At 44.2% G+C, this 24,451-nt stretch overlaps 1 protein-coding gene across 2 annotated transcripts in view; it reads right to left on the reverse strand.

The window, feature by feature from the left end:
* appa (amyloid beta (A4) precursor protein a) overlaps positions 1–24,295 on the reverse strand; it is a 33,419-nt gene extending 9,124 nt beyond the window's left edge. The window contains exons 1-8 of one of the 2 annotated variants that reach the window (XM_035150175.2): positions 24,100–24,295; positions 8,969–9,136; positions 5,991–6,120; positions 5,670–5,782; positions 5,387–5,577; positions 4,690–5,015; positions 4,047–4,214; positions 348–481 (exon numbers count right to left, since the gene is read on the reverse strand). In XM_035150175.2, the coding sequence (XP_035006066.1) occupies positions 348–481; positions 4,047–4,214; positions 4,690–5,015; positions 5,387–5,577; positions 5,670–5,782; positions 5,991–6,120; positions 8,969–9,136; positions 24,100–24,159 (1,290 nt within the window). In that variant the 5' untranslated portion in view covers positions 24,160–24,295. The remainder of the gene's footprint in view (positions 1–347; positions 482–4,046; positions 4,215–4,689; positions 5,016–5,386; positions 5,578–5,669; positions 5,783–5,990; positions 6,121–8,968; positions 9,137–24,099) is intronic. The other variant, XM_035150176.2, reaches the window with a different exon arrangement.
* Between the last annotated feature and the right edge of the window lie 156 nt (positions 24,296–24,451).

Raw genomic sequence — 24,451 nt, forward strand, 5'->3', positions numbered from 1 at the left:
ATAAGGGTTGCTCTGAGGGCCGTGCAAGGATGTTAGCGTTCTGAGTCTGGAGCTTTGAAATGTGCGATGTTGCCGAGGACCATCTGGCTCTCTGCCGGAGAGCGAGCAGCTTGATTAAAGAATACAATTAAAGTCGAAATGGCTCAGTCGGCTTACCCGGGAGGGATTAACAAACGCACCTATTCGTTTTTTACTCGCCACACCTCTTTCCTCTTCCTATTCTATTCATAAAAAAATCTTTTGTCCTCTTTCTGCGACAAAGAAAATCCTGCTTTCTGTTCTTCTGATCAGCTTTAAATTATTAACAGTAAAAATAAAAATCCTTCCTCTCCCTTCTCCGTCAGTACCTGGGACATTCTCTCGCGGTGCTTGGCCTCCAGGCTCTCCTTGGCCTTCTGGAAGTGGGCGTGTTCATTTTCGTCTGTGGGCGTCTCCAGGTAGTGGTCCACGGCGTCGGGGGAGCTGGGCGTGGCGGTGGGTACTGCAGGGAATGAATGCAGAGAGAGAGAGAGAGAGAGAGAGGAGGCAGGGAGGTGAAAAGCCTTTCACTGAAGCGTCTACTCATTTTTAGTTGGTCGGTCGGGGACACACACAAATCACAAGAGGCCGAATTTGGGTTAAAAGGGTTAGTGTGAGACCAAAGGAGAGAAAAGACAATAAGATAGCGGCTGTAGCTGGAAGCCAGCAACTTCCAAAAGCAAACAAGTGCTTCCCTCATCTGACCGGTGGTCCTTTGGAGAAAAGAGACAAAAACCTGTCTCTCACTTATATAACTTCATTCAAAGTGTGATTATCGCTGTCCTGCCAAAAAACACTGAAGCTGTGGGCTCGGGAGAACAGACCGAGCTGTGGTCAACTCGCCAGCGAACTGTATCATCTTATTATATTGCGTGAAACGTAGTTTTAATCAGCGGAAAGTTGATTATCTTCCATGAGTGTGCTGTTAAAAGTGTTTGCGCGCGTGTGCATATGCGTGAAGGTCGCACGTCATGTGAATATGGTTATGTCTGATGAGAGAGCACAAGGACAGATGTTTTCACTGTGACCCGAGTGTTGTGTCAGCCTCTGTTCCTCCAAAAAATTTTTTTTAAAACAACAGTTTCCTCTCTTATTCTGATCGTATCAAAACAACGGTTTCATTCGCCCAGGATTAGAGATCTGAGTCGGATTTCTGCCGCCAGCTCAGTATAACGGAGCTCAGTTTGTGGTGCTGGAAAGTTACATGTTAAAAACTCAAAAGCAACATGTATTGTCAAAGTGTCCTAATCCCCAGAACACGCAGTTCTTATCCAGAGCTACAAGGATATTGCTTTTTTTTTGTGTGTCATCGTTCAATGCTGATGAAATTTGGGTTTAACCCTTAGAAGTCGTGGGCTGGTTAAGCTGTTTCTGAATGATTTTGATTTAGCCTTTTTTTTTTTTTTTAAAAACCACATTTAGAGATGTTTACAATCCCAATGCTTGGTACCTTTTTACAGAACAGCATTGTCTATATTAGCAGACAATTAATGTTTAAATTTTAGATGGTATATCAACATATTGGACTCAAAAACGCACAGACTCCAGAGGGTTGAGAGGAGGCAAAAATCTGGATCTGTTAGATAATCCGAGAATAAAATATTATTTGGTCATTTGGTAAACCCTTCACGTGTCAATCCACTAATTCTACTTTTTTCTTTTGTCAATGCTGTGAGGCATTCCCACTGCACTGTATAGTTTTCACAAATCAAAGCACTGTGACATAGTTTTCCTTAGTCCCTATTTGCCGCCTCTTCCTGCTGCACCATTTTATATGGACGCCTTCCAAAAATCACTCTGTGAAGCAAATTATTTAGCATCCATGGTATGTAAATGTCAATGACTTTTTAAAAAACGTGCCACGATAGATTATAATAAATGCAGAGTCAAAAACATTAAAAATATAAATCCCCTGAGCCGCCACACGCACCTCTCTGACCTGACCTCCTGATTTAGGGTTAGGGTCCAACTTTGACTCTCACAAACACGCAGACAATTACATGTAAGAACTACCCCCAGTCTAAAATATGTCATTTTATTTTGAATGTATTACGTCATGTTTTCCTCCACAACTATCTGGCGACGCCTAAAAATTATTTTGCGAGCCCCGTGGGGATTAGGACCCTCAGGTTGAGAATCACTGAGGAGGGGAATAGTGAGAGTGGGAGAGATTTGGGGCAAAGACAAATCTTTCATTAACTGGACAAAGACTGAATTATTATAATGTTGGAGCAAACACAGATTGAGAACAATGACAGAAAAGTGTCTTTTTCTGCTGTGTAAAAATGACTGATTATTATCATGTCATTATCTGTCGTATGAATATATTCCATTTTACTCTTGGAATATATAAGACTTACTGTGATTGAATGTTAATTGAACACAACATGTGTGTGTGTGTGTGTGTGTGTGTGTGTGTGTGTGTGTTGGCGTGGGTTAGACACTGCAGCAGTTTCTCATCTCCACTATGCTACGCAGGGCAGAAATCCCTTATCACAAACACACATGCATATTAATATACACACACACACACACACACACACACACAAAGGATAGAATTAGATCCAAATATAGGGACTCCATATAGCGTGACTCCATTTTGCTGCAGGGCAGATCACACACTTTGTGAATGAGACTCACACTCACACACACACTGAGTGAAATCAGCGGCATAACACTGAAACCGTCTTCCGCTCCCCGCCATCACATACAGCCCCCATCTGCACACATGCTAACACACACATGCACAGACAGACAGACAGACAGACACTTAAAATCCAATCAGTTCCATTTGTTACTGAATGATCGGAGAAGTCTCTGTTATTAAGAAATTCCAAACATATCGACAAGGTGAGAAAAATCCTCCAGCAGTCGTCCCCATTTTCCCGCTAATCAATCATCCCGATGTGATGTAGGAGGCAGGTATTCGCTGACAGCAGGTAATGATGTATTGATGAGTTCTTCCTTAACCGCTGCCTGAGAAACGTCTCACATTTTCAAAATTGCAGGAGGCTAATGTGACACCCGATTTAAGTCAATTGAACGCGTTTCCTCGGTGATAAGGACGGAATAATGTAAGCGAGCCCGCCACGTGTCAGGAATGCAAAGGATAATGTGCCGTGAGGTGAGGATTATTGCAAAGAATAATTCCTGCCTGGATGGTTTTACAGCTCATTTTCATGCTAAAGTGTGAGGCGATGCCTGTGAAACGGCTGTAATCGCAGAGATGATCATAGTTATTATACATGCTCTATAGGGAAACAACACTGTCACCATGGTAATGTAAAAGAATCCACTGTGCCAGGCAGCCACTGAAGCAAATTGTCCATGAAAATGACCCTATGTATCTAACCACTATTACTGGAACATGCTGTTTGGCAGTGGTTCACTACTTCATTTAGTTCAGCAATCTCTTAATCTATTTGATTAATGTACGTGCTTGTGCTCTGAGGGGCTGTGAGATTATGAATAGAAGAGGAAAGGAGAAAACTCAGAGTTCTGATTTACAAAATCGGTTTTCAGTTTTGCTTTTGCTGTGATATTGGATCACTATTTATAAATTTATGTAAATCACCAATCACAACCGACCTGGGTGTAAGAGCAAAGGTGACAGTGAGTGCAAAGGGGATCAGGACGGTGGCTTCAAGAACCTGCAAAGGATTGTGGGAAAGGTAAAGTCTATTTTTAGTGCAAACAGCTTCATTTGCTGGATGAACCCCACACACACACACACACACACACACACACACACACACACACACACACACACACACACACACACACACACACACACACACACACACACACACACACACACACACACACACACACACACACACACACACACACAGCGAGGAATAAGTAAACGTTAGCTAGGAAAGGAGTCGACAGGAGAAGCACACCAGGCGAGAATGTTCTGCTGTTAATATCAAGCGGACAGCGAGGAACAACGAGGGTTAGGGACGAGCTAGAGAGGAAAACGACTGCTGAGAGCGGCGAGCTGCCGGTCGGATGTGAGCAGGACTTACTGACGCTGCTGCAGACAGACAGGCAGTACTCCTCTGAGTCAAAGTTATTCCTGTTGCCTCCGCAGCCACCGTAGATAAACTGAGCACAGCGGCCGTCCTGTCGGTCAAAGTACCAGCGTGGCAGCATGGCCCGGCATGGACCAGTCTCTGCGTTGGCCCAGCACACATCTTGGACACACACACACACACACACACACACACACACTTAATCTCATGTCTCTATGTAAAGATCTTGTGTTCACCTATAAAAAAAGGACATGTTATAGATATAAAATGCATGATGCTACAACAGGGTGTGTGAAGAAAGCCAGAACCGATTGTAAGAGCAATTTAACACTGAAATGAAAAAACAAAGCTGGTACAACCAATTCTGATTCTAATGGAACGTAGCTAATGAGCGCTGTGAAATGACAAATGAGCACAATAAGAAAAATGACAGCAGGAAATTAATTGGTGAGGAGGGCGAGGTTCGGCTGTGTTTAGCAAAGCATGAAAAAATGGGGAAAACACGTTTTTACATGTTGCCGCTTGTTCCACATTAATCCGAACGCAAAGAAACACGTCATCTGATCATGTTCACAAACCCTGTTAACGAAAAAAAATAACAGGGGACGAAATATAAAACAGAAGGTAAGTTCCTCACCCCGGACAACTTCCTCCACAGACTCGGTGGTGGTGGTGGTGGTGGTGGTTGTCATGGCAACGTTGGTGGTCGGCTCGTCAGCATCGTCGTTGTCGTCGAATGTGTCGCTAATGAAGTGGCCACCATCCTCCTCTTCCTCCTCCTCCTCCTCCTCCACTGCCTCCTCATCCTCCTCCCCGTCTCCGTCCTGGTCATTGTCCAGAAGGTCCTCCTCCTCCTCCTCCTCCTCGTCTTCCTCAGCCACCTCCTCTTCCTTGTCCTCCTCTACCGCCGCAGATGGCCTGGCTTCCTCTTGCTGCTCCACTGGCTCTGGCTCCCGCACCATACTGGTAGGGGAGGAGGGATGGGTAGAAAAAGGGAGAGAAGGAAAGGGGGAGAAGGTGAGACATATGGAGCCAATGAGCACGATTATGGGAAGGAAAGGTGTCAGAGAAAGAGGGATGAGGAAGACAAAGAGAATAAATGAGGAGGAGATGAGGACAGAGACTCTAAATTATAACCATGGCGTTCAAGGACAGAAATTTCATCTTCATGCCAGCGTTGAAAATGAAAGTGGTAGAATCTATGATCATCTGAGCACTGATGTATTACTCTGCTGCTCCTTTGCCCTCATTTATCTGTGTCTGTGTGTGTGTGTGTGTGTGTGTGTGTGTGTGTGTGTGTGTGTGTGTGTGTGTGTGTGTGTGTGTTTAAATACCTGTTGTCAGAGTAGTCGGTCTCCGCACCGCCCCACCAGACATCAGAATCATCAGCGTCCTGCTCGGCGCTATCAGCCTCCCGCTCCGCCTCAGCGGGACAGCACACAAACTCTACTCCTCGGAAACGGTCGATGCCACACGGCAACAGCATCCCGTAGTCATGGAGATTCATGGTGCGGTCTCCACAGGACTACAGAAAGCAAGACAAAGTGAGAATTAGACTGTAGATTAGTCAATAGGTAAAAACTACGTATGAAGGTGTGTGTGTGTGCATGTACTCACCTCTTTGGCGACGGTGTGCCAGTGCAAGTGGCTCTCACACTGGTCCATGCGCTCCTGGTGCAGGAACTTGCACTTGTCCGGGACGAGCAGGGCGTCGCTCACGAATTCTCCCACTGCAGCAGCAGCAGCAACAACAACAACATCCATATTTAGAAATTGTGCACAGCCCAGACACATCTCAACCAACACTAAAAAAAACTCAAAGTGAGCATAGCTGACTCTCCTGACTCCTTGGTTGCTATGGTAACGCCACTTTCTAGAAATGTTTTCCACAAAAAGCGCTCAAAAGTGTGAGTCAGTGAAATCCTATAACAGACTCACCCAGGCAGCGGTAGGGCACGACGATGTGCATGTGGCTGCGACACTGCTTGCGTCCCTTCTTGCACCAGTTCTGGATGCTGATTGGCTGGTTGGCCTCCACCACATTGGTAATCTGGAGCTCTGGGTACACCTACAAAGACAGGAAAATACATTATATAATACAAAATGAGAGAATCGAGGGTTTTCCTCTTCACCCATCCATCACTTACAGCCAAACCTTTTTAGCACCTACTCTACAGTGGGAACCAGAGATGCAATAAGCGTGGATTCGCCCTCTCTGTGTCCTACACACACCTTCAAACGTGCATGACCCATTTATCCTCCTACACTGCTCATTTATTTTGTATTTTTACCCGTACATCGCTCTTCTTGCAGTCGTTTCTCTCTCAGAACCTCCTCTGCAACATTTTTGTTTCAAAACTCTGCTACGGATACCCTTGCTGTCCACACTACTCTGGCGTTTTACAGCTGCTAAAACGGAGAAGTTATAGTTTGATCTTCATGGATCTATTCGGTCTGGATGTAACCTTTGCTGATTCGTCTTCGACTCTTATCACATGACCTCCAGTGTAGAATGCAACATGGATACAAATTACAAACATTTCTGACCCTGTTCTCTTTGCGAATTTCTGCATTTTACATTGATACATCCCCTCACCATTGCAGCGCCGTGTTCGTAGCCTCGCAGCTCTTTCTGCAGGCCACCTTTGCTCTTGCTTTCTACAGAAAACAATTATTAATTTGGTGAAACATTCGGCGACGCTTGTTCTACAAAATATTCTGGCTCTTAACATTACCGCAGTGCTAGTCGGTGCACTCTCTGCTTGGTAGACTCTGTGTTTACCTCTGTGTTCTCCTCAGCCACGCATGACATCTGCCTCAGCACAATATTCAACGTGTCCCTGTGCCCACTCCTCTCATCCTTCTCTACGACACCTCCTCTCTCCCTTCATGCACAAAAAATAACTCCATCAACTTCTTGGCTCCTTCTTATTCTTGCATTTGTCAAGCCGTGTTCCTCTGCTCGGCTTTGAGGGGAAAACGTTTCATGTCGTCTATTTTTCAAAGTTCAAATTCTGGGACCCGAGACAGATTGTTCCAAAGCATTTATTTGTCGTTGCAGGGTTTGTTATTTGTGGTAACACAGGGAGGATGAGCTAATGCTTCTTTGAGCTTGTCTTAAATGCTTTTCAGAGAAACTCATAATGCATCACTTCCTCTTATCAGACAACTCCCTTTTAACACTCCGGTCTTACGTAGTGCAGTGATCGTCTACACTGCTCCCAAATGAAATGCTGCAGTAAATGAAAAAAAATTCACTCAGCACAACAGTTAATCCATAGAACAGAGGCGTTCACTGTGTGGTGGTTGACCTGGTTAGCTTTCACCTAATAACAAACTAACCCAAGCTTCTAACATCAGGTCATATGGGCCTAAGCAGCTTGTTTACTGAGCAGAGTTCTGGCATCATGTCATTCGGCCAAAGTGGAGGATTTTGGCGAATAAAAAAAACCAATCTGTTTGCAGACTCATGATGGACTGTGTTCTCAAAACCTAGCAGGAACAAATATATCAGTCTGCCCCTTTGTAGAGTAACGGACCACGGTTGAGCTGTGATTTGCATGGATCGGCCCCCACAGTTTGGACACTAAAATACAGTTTTTTAAGTAATACCTTCAATTTCAACCCTGAGATGTAGCTAAACCAAAGCAGTTGTGTGTTCATGTGAACGGCGCATGTTAAAAGCAGTTGACGGTGAAAGTCATGGCGAAGAGAGGAGCGGAAGAATTTTGGCTCCCTGGTGGAACCAGCACAGAAAACCAGTGTTTTCCCGCAATATTGTTTCGGTCTGTGGCAGTATGCAGTTCGATTTCACATGCATCACAGACTGAGTGACAGGTATACTGACTAGAGAGTGAAATAGAAGTTCCTCCGTGTGAGAGAACTGCATCGAATGCTGAGACCTGCAGGTTACGCAGTATGAGGACTGACTGTCTACGTGGGTGGTAAAAACTTTATGGACGAAAGCAAGAGTGTGCGAGAGGGAAAGAACAAGCGAGCATGAGGCAAATAGCGCTGCAGACAGAACGTGGCAAAACAATAACCGAGAGATATCTTGTGTTGATCCGAAATATTATCCGATGCATGACTAAAAACCATGATCTGATTCCAATCATGAGTTTTGTGATCCGTTGTGTCTCTACTGCCTCTAATACTTTGTGTTTCGCTGTATCTTCTTGCACCTGGCTCAGATTATAATAACAAATTATTTTTGTACTATCTTGTTTGGAACCACACACCCGTTATAAGATTATTCTCACTTGCACAAACACTGCAAAATAAAACTGTAAATCCCCTAGAAAAGAAAATCTCGCTTCGTGCAAACTCTCCTCTCCATAAAGACTCTACACTGCTACCTGCTCAATCACTGTTATTTTCTCCAAGAGTGTCAGTTTAATGGCTTAAGTGTAAATCATCCGACCCAAAAAATCCAACTTAAATGGCACGACTGTAAACATTTATCATCCAGGATTATTTCTCGTTCAAAACTAAATAAACACGGGGTAATTACTGTTTAAGAAATCCATATATCAACAGGCACGCAGCTAAATTAGAGCCATTTTCAAGCTGTGAAGCCGTAACAAATTATGATGATTGATGAGGAAGATTGGTCTGGGGAGGAAACGACACCTCTTACTCCCGCTGCAAACCGAAGACAAAACATTTCACCTTCACGATATTATCATTTCAAAACAACCCTGACATTCAATATCTATATCCCCCACCTTAACTACACCACATCCAGCTGTTGCTTGTTACATTACAGACACTTAAGATTCATATCAGCTTTAAAACGGTGTAATATGGGAGTTAATTGATTCAGGAGGGGAAATAAACAGTTTTACATAAGGAACAGAAGGTAAGCAGCTTCTGTTACATCTCCCATTATCTCACACACACACACACACACATCTTACCTCCTGGCAGTACTGCAGGATGCCCTCCTTGGTTCCGATGCAGCTCTTGGTGCCTGAGGGGTCCGGCTCCCACTTGCCGCTCTGCACGTTGATGTGCATGTTGAGTTTACCGCAAAACATGGCCACCTGGGGCTCTGCCAACAGACCCATGGAAACATCTGTAGGCACCTAGAGGTGGGTGGGTGGGGGGGAGACAGATACAAAAAAAAGGAGAGAGAGAGAGATTTAATGAGAATTACCACTCATGTTAAACTCCTTGAGCACTTGCGCTGAAAAAAACCGCAAGACGGATGCAATTAAATTTTATTGCTCGGATAAAGGGGGGAGAGAGGAGAGGAGAGGAAAGGAGATTAGCATGGTAGATGAAAAGTAAGACGAGGTGAGCGAGCGAGCGAGCAAGCGAGAGAGAGAACAGATAGAGGAGGAGGAAAGCCACAGACGAGGATCTGGGTTGGATTTCTGTGTTCTTAAAAAACTCTTAGTCATGGCACTGCGAGCATCGTACTAAACGCCTCTTTGCGACTGTGTGTTCGAGCAAACGATCTCGCCGAAAAAATGCTGGAGAACAGAACAAAAGGATGGACATGAAAAATCAATAATGTCAGAGGAATAAATTGCCTCAAACAACCGGCCTGAAGCAATCCACCCGCTGCTTTCTGTGATGCACACACACACATCCAATCCTCTGCTCTGCTGCTTATATGGGAACAGCGGGTGTACATCTCTGTGCTCATGCCCAAGTTTTTCCAGGACAGTATAGTGTTTATATAACCCTCTGTTGATTTGTTTTTGGTTTGTTTCTCTCCATTAGCACAGCACACCCTGCGCATAAGAGCAGGTTGGCTGCAGGCAAAGGGAGTGTGCGCGAGCGAATGTGTGTGTGTGAGTCCCCCTTTGGCATGAATGTATTAATTTTTGTGTTAATTTATGCTCCTGTGCGTTGGTCTGTGTGTGTATCTGCATGAATTCAGAGGTTTTTGTGCTGAACTTCCCCTAGGAGAAGAGGTGCAGACAAACCAGTGAATGTCTGCATTGTACTGGCAAATGAGCTCGAACAAAATGGGAGGGAATACGAGGGGGGTAGAAAAGAAGGGGAGACTGAGGGAGGGAGGAGAGGGAGTGTTGCCATTGTGTGCTGCCTAATCGTGTTAATGGTTTTCAAGGCCCTGGCAGGCGAACAAATGCTGTTTTGTGAGATGGATAGCATATTCCTTCCTCCAGACTTGATTTTTCTTCAAGCAGCCGGGGGCATAAAGTCCTCGTCCAACAAACGAGAAAAGCTGATGGGGCGATCAATTCGGATTAAATTTGAAGCTGAAAACCAAAATGTTTGGGTCGATTTTACAGCCATGTATCTAGTGCATCGGCAGGAAGATGGACTTTATCAGCTTGCATTATATTCCATTTACCAACAATGACATTTGGCAGACGAATGAGTCGGTCCTCGCTGCAGCTGTTTCCATTTACACTAGACTGCACTCACAGAAACCGGCATAGGCAGAGGAGAAAGCTTCGCCGGGCTACACAAGCATGAGGTGAATGCAATAAAACCTACACCTGTACAATGTGATGCCGTCCAATGCTATTGTGCAACAGAAAATAAACATTTGTGCGGCTTGTAATGATCCGTTTGAGGCTGTGGAAGGGACGCGCAATAATTCAGATGTGGTAGTGAAAGTCAAACTCCTGAAAATGTACAAACCCAATTTTCCACAGTTAAAAAAGCTTCACAGAGTCACACTTCACACAGATATCCAATCTGTTTTTCTGTGCCTTCACTTAATCCTGCACTTTAATTAGTCATTACCTGTTTTATCATTTGTGCTTTCATACAGTTTCTTTAAAATATTTTAATTTCCTTTTTAACATTTTTATGCTTCTGACCTGTACTTTTATGCTTCTTTTATTTCTGTGAAGCACATTGAATGACCTCTGTGGACAATAACACCCTATACAAATTAATTTCCCTTTTCCTTACATTATATAACATTAACTAGACAAGTGAACACCAAGCTGCATTAGGTAATAACTTTATAACTGTACCAATGTGACATCTTTAATTATAAAACGCAATACAAACAGTCAAACAAGGTCAAAGTCTTTACCTGCAGTAAAGATAAACAGGGCAGGGACAGCTCTGTGATTGGCTGTTGCTTTGCTCTGAATGAGAGGACAATCATATAATTTGCTCTGTGCTGTTTGTGGCCTGCAATAAAAAGTGCTTCAATAGAATACACACATTGTAAAAATAAATAAACTTTCTGTATTATTGAGCTGAGTTATGAGTTCACTAATTATCAGTAAATATTCTGAATGTCTTATTTGTAATTCTAATATTGAAACATCAAGGTCTCCACAATAAACAGTTATAATACATATTAGGAAATATAACTATAATAAACTATCAGCATTTCCTGCTTTCTACTGGTAATGTTGCCACCAAGATATTCCAAGAATGCGAGAGTTCATCTTCATATTTTCTGTGACAAGTTGATTTAATAACTGTTCCCAAACTGGAGTCTAACCAGAATGCATGATTTACAGCCTGTGAATTCATAAACCACCCGACCATAAATAACTCAGCAAATATGTGACGGGTTTATCGATTCATAGGAACTTTGACAAAGTTTAAACCACAGCGATCCATGCAGCTCCGCCCTAGATTTCAGGGAATTGTAATTAGATTTGCTAATGGTTCTGATTTTGCCATATTCTCATGAAATATTAACGCATATTTGACCCATGGAATAAAAACAGTCGATGCTAATGTTGTTTATTATATCTTTGAGTACAGAATATGACCCTTTTACCTTCAGTAACTAAAAACATTTGACATGTCTATTTTCCTCCAAGTGGTTAAGACAGACAGACAGACAGACAGACAGACAGAGATCAGGTTTCACTCCCATGGGTCAAATATGCATCAGCAATGTTCACACCCCTAACAGGTCAACGGGATGAGCCGCGAGCTGTAGTAGAACGGAAATCAGTAAATCCCCCCCCCCCACACACACGTACAAATTAGGGTGTAAAATCCCCTCTTGCCCCCAGCACATGGCAACTTAACACTGGTGGCCCTCGGTCTCGACACAGAGCCATCTGCACCAGATGGGGTTATTTAGGGCTGTGACGCTCGATTCCCACACTGCCGTCTGTGTGTGAGCAGTGCTACCGGGCATAGATCAAATCCCGTACCACTCATTAATAGTACAACCCAAGGCAGGCCGAGAGCAGAAAGTTTTCAAATAATCTTTCAAAAGTCTCTTTGCATGGCATGCTATCTTTTAATTAACTCACTTTCTGGGTGCCCAGTTTCATTCTGACCTTATCTGCCCACCCTGTGGCCTCTCCCTGTCGCTTTCTAAAAGAGATAAACCAACTTCCTCCCTGCTGGAGGCATAGGTACGCAAATCCGCTCTAGTGGCTCTCTGACATTCAAATTCTTTGTGTCATCCTCTTTTGGCTGGCAAATCATATCCTCGCCCATCACACTCTCTTCTCCTTCCTGCCTCTCAGCCTCTCCGCCACTATCTCTTCACCAGTCTGTCTTCTAGCCAAGGAAGGGAGGAGGAGGAGGCGAGCGGCCAAGCCTTCGCTATAAGCTTATAAATCTGACTCCCAGGATGGTGGCAAAGGCATGAGCGGGAGGAGAAAGTGAGAGAAAAGAACAATAACCACAATGGCGAGGAGGCAGGGAGAGATCGGAGGACAGATGAATTGGACAATAAGCCTTCGGGGCGCGAGCAGAAGGTCAAGCGCTCTGTAAAACAGAAAAAGGATGAGGGGATGAAGGGCCAGAGACGGAGCAGGCGTCTGAAGGAAATCAGGGACGGCTTAATGGAGAAAAGATGAGTAATTCTGGTGTCGGAGAGAGGCAGCTCAGAGAAGAAGGCTGTGTGCATGTTCTGTCAGCAAAGTTCAACATGGGTTAAGTGAAAATTCTAAAAAGATCCTCCTGACAAACAGTAACGCCACTGTTTATACTGCGTAGAAAAATAATCTCTACCCTTCTTCATCTTTTATCTTTTACAATTTTCATTTTCCAAATACTCCCAAAAAGAACAGATAAGAATCCGGAGACTAAAAAGGTTAAGTGCTACGCAGCTAGAATCTACCCTGAGCAAGCAACAGATGGACTGAAAAAAGGCAGACTAACAAATGGCGGAACACACCAGCGGCAAATGTATATTACAGAGGGAGAAACCAGGCTGTGTGTGTCTTTATCCCATCTCAGCCATAGTTCACTGTCCTGCCGCTCGGCCCGGCCAGCCGGTCGTCCTGCAGGGGAGGGAGCAGTAATCTGGGCACTGAGGATTAGGACGGCAGCCTGGTCAGGAGAAATATCCCCCTTTGCTCTAAATCTGGCATGATAGCCATCGCGGTCAACAGCAGGGAATAAGCCAGAGGAGCGGATGCTAATGCTGTAAAAGATTGACCCCGAGAAGATAGTTCAATTATGTCAGCAGACACCCGGCTCGCATGTTACCCGGCGTGCGACATCTCCCAGAAGAAATTAAGACAGTCGTGCCTCGGGAGCTGCAGCAGGGTGAAGCTGCAGCTCGCCAAAATCTAGTCAGTCACAGCAAGAAAACACAGACGGAAACGCCAGCACCTGCTGACCCATACAGGACCACGGAATTAAGTTGCACACGCAGCCCTTGTCCAAATTGTTAAAGCTTGGCATACACTGTTGGTTCATAGACCATAAAAAGCAACGACGCCGTAATGATTTAAGGAGGAAATGGAATTTGTTTTGCCCCAAGGGAGACGCACTAAAGACACACAAGAACACAAACAGAACCAAGTGACAATCTAATAATGCAACGCAATAACATACACGTTTGCAGCAGTAAAGCAATTTAAGTGAGATTATTTGCTGCTGCAATTCCATAAAGTGGTTTCCCGCACCAAGATGGTTCATGACGAGGACGGCGAGCTCGCTGCAGCCATTTGCATGAACCGTCCTCCGCGTGCATGTGTGTGTCTGAGTGATCTTGTTACGTCGCTATTCAAATCACACGTCTCATCTCGGACAGGTGACCCATTTTCACAGCTGGAATCACTGCTCCTTTGCCGTACGTCTGATATCACATGTTCTGCCTTAAAGGTTCATTCCTGACAAATTAGGTCTTGTTTTTTGGGATCCCATGTGGGATATATTAGAGCTGGAATGAGCAGTCCATTCATTGATTATCAACAGAACATTAATTGGTAAGTGATTATTCATGAGGACAAAATATTTTGGGGATACTAAAATGATAGGAATAAAGCTGAAGTTGTAAAAAAAAATGTATAAATCTGTGTCTGAGTCACCTCTTCTGACTTTCTCGACTATGGCGGAAAACATAAATCAGGTGCAACCTCGACTCTCCGAGGAACGAACATCCTCATCAATCCACGCAGCTGCACGGCTCTCCACTTGTGTGTGACTCTCAAAGACATAATAACTCTTCTCTCCCTGCAAATTGCCCAACCACTCCCCATCTCAAAGTGATTGTGTAAAATGCAGTGATATGTGTGAGCAGAGATGTGATCAGCAGCACTAAAAACGCAGGGAGAGGTTTATTACCAATTACATGTAAATGGAGGGGGATGTCAGAACAAGAATTACTACATCACACACACCCTGCAAGTACATACATGAACACACACGTCATGTATCTTCTCAGTCAAAGAGGCAGAGAAACGGACTGAATGTTTTCCTGACACAAACACACAATCTTTGAAGTGCCCCTGTGGGTGCTGGTCCTGCGGTGCTATTAATTGTACAGTCTTATCTGAGTGGCCCAGGCCTGCCATGGGAAGTTGGGTAAAGGCAGGGTTGGTGGTGGTGCCTTAGATCAGCTCTCGTCCCCAGGGGGAAACTCCCTGGAGAGCAAGATGTCTCTCTCTCTCTCTCTCTCTCTCTCTCTCTCTCTCTCTCTCTCTCTCTCTCTCTCTCTCTCTCTCTCTCTCTCTCTCTCTCTCTCTCTCTCTCTCTCTCTCTCTCTCTCTCTCTCTCTCTCTCTCTCTCTCTCTCTCTCTCTCTCTCTCTCTCTCTCTCTCCTCCCCCCTCTCCCCTTCGGCTGCATCCAAACCAGGAGCTATAACAAGACAAGGCGTTATTGTCCCAGCTGGAACATACTCTATCACACTCAAGATAATGTCAACCGAGTGTTGCAGATGGTTCACAATGGCCGAGACACACAATCGCCGCGGAGACGAGAAAGAAAAGGAAAGTCCTGCGAGTGCGACACAGTGCAAAGAATAAGGGCATTATCGTGTTCTCCTTGGCAGCCTGTAGATGTTTACGAGTGGGATAATGCGTTACGTGATACAGTAATCTTAGGTTGCTTCCCATTGGGTCATTCATCAATCAGTTGTGGTGGAATCGAGCTGAAGTGCGAGTGAGTGTGAGTTGTTTACGAGGTGCATGGCTGTGGGAATTTGTGCTTAGCTTGAGAGGATGTGCTACGGCGGAATTGGATAAGGCTGGCGAGGGGACAAGAGATGCTCAACCCTCTTGCACGTGCACACTGTATAAGCAGGCGTTACTTAAAACTCTTAAATCGTCTTTGACTGGACCTTGGCCTTGTCTACAGCACTGCAGATATTTTTTGAATGGATTTTTCCCCCAGTTTCCACACGACCTTCGTTTTACTAAATATCTGTTATATATACACATGTTGTAGTTCTTTCTGGTGCATGCTCATTACCCAAAACAAGTGGGCATGCCTTGTACATGTACGCACAGATACATGGAAACGAGAGGTTTTGAAAATCTGCATTTTGGAAGGCGTTTGTAAAAATTGCCCAAAACATCATGTGTGGACAAGAGGCACAAATGCAGAGGAACTAGTGTAACCAGGGCTTTAGTGTGTGTGTAACGCTATCCCAGTCTGTTGTGTGTGTAATATTATCTGCACTGGATGTTTGGGAAGCAGATCCAGTGGGTATAGGGTGATTCCCTGATTACAGGGCAGCCAGACCCTCTTCCCTTCCCCTAACACTCCCAGCCAGCCAGAAGTTCAATTACAGACCAGAATATAAAGACCAGACAGAACGTCTTCTTTATTAAAAAAAAACTACAAGTTCTGGGGCAAAACAGAAGCTCTGGCTCATCCTCTAAAGCGGCGACAGTTTTGGCTGCGGTGAATCAGGTTATGATGAAACCCGAGCACCTCGAGAGACGCCGCATTGACTTCATTCAGGCGTTTCTTAAATCAATAGATCCAAGTCGGTCTGGGATCAATATTGATTTTCCTGACTTGTATGGGCTTAAAAGGTCAAACTGACACAATGAAACGTTTCCTCCTTTCAAACATTGTAAACACGCTTGTCTGTAGATGATCAACCTCAAATTTTAAACCGCACCAATTTGGTGCACGCCGTCTTGTCAGTTTTCTCTCATCTTCACAAGTTCCCACTGCCTATGTGAGGAGAATTTCAGTTTCATCTTCATTCATATTCAATGTGATTAAAGCTTTGTGTCTGGTGGTTTTCTGGTGGAATTAGCATATTAGACAAATCTGTTTAAAATTTGATCTAAAGGGTGTGAGAGGAGAAAGAAAGTCCTGACTTCTGCCCACTTAATTTGCCAGGACGTGAAGGAGGGACTCTTGGTTGCCTTAGTTATTATCACCATGGATACGGTGGCTGCTCTCGTCCCCTGGAGACCCGCCTGTCATAAACCTCCCTGTGTCATTGCTGTGGCAACCTGAGGCAACACCATTATCCAAGTCATCTGGGAGAAGGAATTTCATCATCAGGTTGGTGTGTGTGCATGTGTGCTCTGCTCGTATAGCTGACGGTGCACCTACGAAAATTCACCCAGTGCAACGGTCGACTCGTTCTGCACCAGCATGCTAACCTGGCTCTGACTTCACTGGTATCCAGCTGGGAATAACTCTGCAGTCGACCGCCAGCACACACAGATGGAGCTGTGATCACCTATGCACACACACACATACACACCCAAGGACTGAAGGTACACTCAGCAGTCACACCATGAACTGGGGCTACTCAGATCTGAAATTATGCAAATCTCGTCGTAATCTCTCCCAAAAATATGCTAACAAGGATTTTGTTTGTGCCCAAAATGAAAGATGCATCAACATCCTGCATCATTAAAACCAGTGGCGGCTGCGTTTCACAGACAGGGATCTCCACGTCGTCGTAATAATGAACCATCTTCAGATTCCAGACTCTAAATATCCCATTAAAGTCCAGCATTAATGTGCTTGGACCACAACAGCATCGTCTTCCCTCAGCTGGATTCCTTCAAGACATGTTTTTCATAATTTCTGTGTCAGATGCTTGAAAAACACAAAAAATACATGTTTTTTCCTAATGTGTTTCTTCAGCAGCAATTTAGGAGCAGGCGCTGATTAATCTGAGTGCAACAATTCTCTTCGCCGATTTCACTCAAACGACGCTGAAATTAACCAGAAGCCCAGTAACCATGTTTACTGCTACAAAGAAAACTGCCTCATGGCTGATTGTGAGTTAAGGTCAACCCTCATCAGCGTTGTTATTACAAGTCGTTTGTGAATCAGGGCCCTGGGGCTGATGGGTGTGTGTAACTGGAATCATCATTAGTTGTTATACGAGCACCGACCTCCAAACACGATAAACACAATCACCAGCGGAAGATTTCTATCGTGAAAGGAATCCTGTTTCTCCCTCCTTCGACTTTAATTTAATTATATGTTAAATGGCTGGAATTAAAACTCTTGATATAATACTGAGTGATGATGATTAATATCAGAGCGGCACAATGGGAAATTACAATTCTAAAAATCCCAAATGGAATTTCCGCAAAGTCACTTCAAACATGAGGTTGTTTCCTGTACGCACATTATACTGCATCGCTTCTGTCGAACAAACACAGGAAGTCTTCTATTATTGTGAGGACCAAACAGGAAAAGGACCCAGAAATAGCAGGAGACAGTCAGGAACACTCGGAAATCTCCAGTCTCGTTTGCAGCCCCCTGACAACAGCTACACGTACACACAGATTTTGGCATTTCCGACAAGCACTGCAATTTCACACTCCGAGAGGACTTGTCACCCACAACTGATGGCGTGTCGCCCAACTCCAAAGAGGTACTAGTTTCATAAACCCCCTGAACTGTGAATCTCAAGCCGAGGGCAAGAAGCATATCAGTAACATACTGAACGGATGACACAGCCTTTCAGGAAAAAGGAAAAAACGCAAGAGTGAGAAAATCTTCTGATGGGTCTGAGGAGGGTGAGAAGGACGACGGCAATAACACACAGCGGCCCTAATTATAGTCCAAGTACCAGGCACCAGGGGAAGACTCCACTGCTATGGCAACCCTGAACACCTGGGAGGACGAGTGCAGACACGGGAAAAGAGGAGAGAGGGGACGAGGGGATGAGATCATTTCTGCGAGCGGAGGAATAAAACCTTGGAAAAACAAAGACCCCCGTGGGTATTTTGGAGTTTATAGGAGGTGGCGATAATTCACTTCTTCTCCGTCTTTAAAATAATGAGTCAGCAACCTTCACAAAAATCAAAGATGCGCTGAAGCGTGATTTCTGAGTACCTTCATCCATAAATATGTCCTTTTATTGAAAAAAAAAAGGTGTTGAAAAACTGGAAGAAAGAGAGCTCTCCTTTGTGGTTCGATGAAATAAAGAGTTGTGGAAAGGATTTGTCTTATACAACTGTGGAAATGCAATAAATGTTTGACATTTTCTTTTCATTTTAAAATTCAGTTAATAAACCTGTGAATATTTGATTCAATTCATTCTTTCACACTTTTTTGATACGTAGGTGTGATGGACAGATACTATATGACTTTATATCTCTAAAGCTGGGATGTTGCGACTATACTCTATGGATCTGAGCCACAGCACTACCAGAACACTCTAGAGAGATCATTTTCCTGCTGTATCCTCACATGGGCTTCCAGAAAATGTACGAAGCAACTGATTCATTCTCCTCTGTACATTTTCAGGAGATGCATTTTCCAACCTATTTTGCAGCAGGACAGTAGCACCAGATGTGTTGTATGCCGCTGGCTTCCAGGAAGTATCTCTACACTGAGTCTTTTAATGATCAGGATCCAGAGTAAATGTCAAACTACCTTTCCTGGCACAAAGCTGAGAATGGGCTCCTCTCCATTTTAACAAGAGCTTAGAGGTGAGCACAGAAACTGATTGTACACTAGAAAGCAATTCCATGGTTAGAACTTGATTGTATTAGCCTGTAATGGCCAGTGGAAGATCAGTCTCACCCACACATATACAGGACAACACACCACGCCAATGACACATGGCACTTATAATGTAGATGTACCAAAAAAAGCAATGCAGCATTGATGCCTTGCTAAGCCACAGCAGAAACATGCTTTCAGATGGAGGTTTTGTGTGTCTGGAGCTTCCTCACTGATGAAGTGAAAGCCGGATGTACTCGATGCTGCTGCTGCTGCTGAGTAATGTGCGTGGATCAGGGCGACTTGTTTCCCGGCTGATTATTCAGATTCTGTATCAACGCCTGCTTACTCAGCAGCGGTGACGTGAGGAGTGCGTCTTCGGCGGCGCACTGCTGTTATTTACCGACGGAAACAAGAGCGCGGTGGTGATGAATGGTGCTGCCTGGTGGGAGAGTTGCTCTAATGTGAGGAGTGGGAGGGAGAGTGTTGTGTTGCCTGAAGACGAGCGGGTAATAAAGCTGGGGTTGTGTTTCCATGTTTGCTCCATTTACTGGTAATTATGAGCCAGTCATAAAGAGGACGAGGTGAGAAAGATGAAGAGGAGGGTTTTCAACTGGACGACTGACTTACAACCCCTCAGAGAAACATTATGTCTTTACAAGAAGATGGCACCTATACTGATGTCATCAAGTAGAGCCTCGCCATTTTCTGTACAGGCCCGAGAGAAAACTAACCGAGCCCCACCCCAGACTGATATGCCTTCTGTTTTTTGTGTAGGAAGCCGACCCGAGCCTGAATATCATCTCTAAATTTTTGTCCGAACCCAGGTATCCACATTCTAATACCTGCAGACCCTCCTCACCGACCAGCATGTCAGACTTTAGTGCTGCTTGCAGTTGAGTGGGAAAGTTCAGCGTCATCGCCGTCCACAACTTGTCTGTCAACCGATTTCTTCTGATACTATTAGATGCTTGTTGGATCAATAAGAGCCTTTGTTCCTTCACATATTCATAGTGTTTCATTCTGAAGGCAGGTTGCACTGCACAAAGGAGGCCTTTGAGCTCCACACCGGTCTGTTACCTCTGGAATCAGTCCGACCAAATTCCTACGATGCAATGAAAACCACCTTTCAGTGGGAAAACATGACCACACAACGAAGAGCTCGGGACTGTGAGAATAACGACAGAAATGACTAAAGGTAAGATGCAAAGAAGAGGCAAAGATTGACATTTACAAGTGTTCATAAACAGCTGATTCACACCACGTCAGTTGGACAGAGAAGCGACGGACAGGCAGCTCCAAAACACATCAGCGTCCTCCCATTTCCAGGCACCGGTACAATAGAAACAACAGTATCAAAAGGTCAGGAATTCTTTTCTCCGGGACAGACAGCGGGGTATGCAGGGGGGACATTAATTGGGGGCGCTGCAGTGTCATTGTTGTTGTTGACACAACCAAGATGGACAATGTGCGCTGTTCAGACGAGGAATTTTTATAGGCAATCTTTGCAACACCAGTTGGACATGAGGGATTAAAAAACAAATCATTATGAAGAGGACATCCTGTCCTGAAACATGACAATATTCAGTGTTTACCAAGAGACAAGCACAGACAGAGCAGGACTGGTGCCTTTTATTATTAATCATATGATTAATTCTATTTCCAAGTCAAGGATTAATTATTTGAAAATGCCCATGTAATCTATAAAAGCTAAAAAATATGTTTCAATCTGAAACCAGCATATTTGGCAGTTTTTCATGTTTGAAAATTACATATTATATATATATATATATATAAAATGGTCTTTTAGTCAACTGACTGCAACTAATGACAATTTCCTGTATGGATTAATTCACCGATTATTTTATTAATGAACTGAGAAATCATTTGCTCTTTTAAAAGACAGCAAGTGTGCCAAAAAGTTTCCATTACATATTCCCAGATACCAAAGGAGAAATCTTAAAACGGCATATTTTGTCAAACCAACTGCCCAAAATCCAAACTTATTCAATTTACTATCTAAGAAAGCAGTAAATATTCATATGGTAGAACCTAGAACCATTGATTTTTGTCCTTTATATCAGTAAAATAATTGCCTGTGCTTCTCCGTCGAGCTACTAATTATTTATCGACTAATCACTTTGGCGGGGGTTATGCACAAACTTCAGTCTGTCCGTAGAGGTTGTTGAGAGGCATTCCACCAAATGACAAACTGAAGCCAAAGTAAAAGTGAGGCTGGGGAAAGAAGATGCAATAAAAAGCAATCAGAGATATACGAGTGTCGGGGTTCTCCTTCGATAAATCTGAACTGCGGCGTGAGCAGCAGAGAAGGTGCCAGAGAGAGAGAGAGACACTGGCAGTGCCAACAGGCATAATGGCATTAGGGCCCCGCTAATAAGGGGAGAAGGCTGGTCCGCCCCAGGCTGAAAAACTGCAGTATGCACACAAACAGACTGCTTGCACCCATCCAAGGGCCATTTCCCAAGGATTTACAAACACACAAAAGCTGGCATCCAACTCCCACGCTCCACACCACGGCCTGCGTGTTCAAGGGCGGGCCCATCAGGAAAAGCAGCTTCCCGAGTTGTGTGTTTAGAAGTGTGTGTGCGTGTGTTTGCATGGGGCGATAATGAAGGCTATAAACAAGCCCAAACAAGATCAAAACCTTGCAACATCTCATTTTCAAGTCTGATTTAATCTCGCAGATATCATCCCTCCGATTTTAAACAACTTCTTCAACCGCATTTCATCACTCGAACCTCTGATAATGTAAACGCAGGACTCAAAGGGGGAAGATTGACTTAAGCAAAGTAAGCAACGGATTGCGAACAAAGCATGCGGTTTGCTTGATGAGGAGCCCAAACTGTTCATTACGACTGTACTGATTATAGGCTGCTAGCAGGAAAAATGAAGGTCAGCTCACCCCACTTTTCACCTGCTACATCTTACTGAAGAAAAAATTCAAAACAAGAGGCCTAAACGGAGGATAATTACCTCAGTTTGACCCCATTTTTCAGTTATATAAAACACCTTTAAGCTATAATCGTTTGAACAAGAGATCATAAAGACAATATCCCAGGTCCGGCTCTGAAACAATGTGGCTACTGGTGGCCACAGGAATGTGTAATCCATCTCCCGACACTGTAAATAATATCCAACTACAGTAAAGTGACATTAGCGGAATGAGCTGAAGCTGTTTTAGAATATGAGGGAAATCTCCTTTGATTACAAAAGGACAGCTAAAGCTAAGCGGGTCGCCATGTTGATTGATTCGTCCATTCGTAAAGCATTCTGGGATTTCCGTCTACCACTTTGTTTTTAGGGCCACGAGAGGAAACGAAGGGTTAGGGCCAAGTGGTGAATTGGGACGGGCCCTAAAGCTTAATTGGATCACGGAATTAATAAAATTACATAATGATAATAAGGATGACGTGACATTTTTTACGAGATGTCGCTGGAAAATGGCTGAAATTGAAGAAAACGTGTGGGAATTTTCACATTCATAGGACAGGATCAAATTAAAAAAAAGCCATGTTGAAAAATACAGATTTCTTTTTTTTGCAGTGCATGTTCACAAAGAAAACACACGAGCCTTAAAAAAATGCATGAGGGGTGATTCTAAGAGATTAGATCCGCTGTCCAGACATTATTAAAGCGTATCTGACATCCACATTGCGGCCGGTGTGACTCTGGATTATAAAACGGATACGAAAGGAGGCACAGGAGGAAACAATGAGAGTCAAAGCTCCAGGTTTTTCCACGACCCTCTGCAAATGCTGCAGTGCACCGCCGCCATCTTACTTCTCCATTCTCTCCCATTTGACTGAAATATGTGGGAGAAGCGTCCATAATGATCCTCGTTTCGAGCGGACGTTTCGGGTTTTAATTCTCATTTTATTACGCTTAGATCGGAACATGGCGTCATTGCGAGAGAACAACGGACTTATTGTCGTTCCCCGAATAAAGAAAAACACGCCCACTCCCTCAAATCGAGCCCTCGGGATATGGAAAATAACACAATATTGTCTTTTATTCAACACGTTCACAACAACAACAACAACAACAACAGCAACATCATCGGCGGCGCTTAAGCAACATTTGCGCAGCGTTTTTCTCGCCATTTGTTGACGAACAGAACTTGTTTGTAACATTTGCGAACGAGAGAAAAGCGATTTTTTTTTGTTTTTAACGCAAAGAAACAATATTAGATCGCAGCCACAGATTTAGAAAATGGAGTCAGACGTTGTTTCTATTGTTGCATAGTGTCGATAAATCAGCAGCTACAGGCTTTTAACCGGAGACAGGACGGGGTCGGGAGAACGAGAAACTGCGTATTTGGATTCAAATACGCGTTATTTATCCTTATCCCGGGATAAATTGCGTATAAAGCTACGATATATAAACGAACCAAATACATTTGTTCCGCAATATCGTGCTTAAAAAGCGTTTATTCTCTGGTTAACAAATACCCGTCTTCACAATCAGTGCCAATCACTGACACTTCCGCTTGAAACCTTCACAGTAAAACGAGAAGTACACAAAAAAAAGGCGTAGTTTCTATTCCAATACACGTAATATAATTACATGTGGAAAACACAACCTGTTAGCATTAGCATAAATCTCTAATTTTGCTATTACATGCGTCATTTAGATATAATTGTCGTTATTTAACTGGATTTGCTGCATTGCAAATTCGCACAGAACAAGCAGAGAAATGCAACAAACGTCATGTACAATTGCTATTATTTGTTAAGTACAATTTAATAGTGATTTTATATGATATTTACAGCCCAGGTTTTTGATGATCTCACACTAAAAACATGTCCCGTGCCTGTGTTCTGAAGGGACAGCCGCTCCGCTTCCGGTGCAGCAGCAGCTAACGGTCGCTAGCTTCACCGGCTGACAGCAACAATATGGTGGAAAAAACGCTGCAAATCCTGCAACAAGCACACGGACGCGGTGTTTCCTTACCTCGGCAGCCGGGGCCGTGGCCGCCACGGTCAGCAGCAGCAGAGCTACTCGGTCCCACATGTTGTTCCGCGGACACGGCGCTCCTGCGGGCAGTGTTTCGCCGGGCGGTGTGAGGTTAGAGTCGGGGCGGAGGAGCGGAGTGTGCGTGCGTGCGTTCGGCGCCGGAGACTCACGATGTCTGATGATGGAGAGAGAGAGCGAGGCTGCACAGCTGCTGAGAGCCGGGTCACCTGACTGCACTCACACAGGGAGAGGGAGGGAGGGAGAGGGAGAGACACACACACACACAAATACACAGACACACTCAAATACACAAAAAGAGAGAGAGAGAGACACAGACACATAGAGAGAG

This window comes from Hippoglossus stenolepis, chromosome 24, assembly GCF_022539355.2.
Source record: "Hippoglossus stenolepis isolate QCI-W04-F060 chromosome 24, HSTE1.2, whole genome shotgun sequence".
In the NCBI taxonomy this organism is placed as follows: Eukaryota; Metazoa; Chordata; class Actinopteri; order Pleuronectiformes; family Pleuronectidae; genus Hippoglossus; species Hippoglossus stenolepis.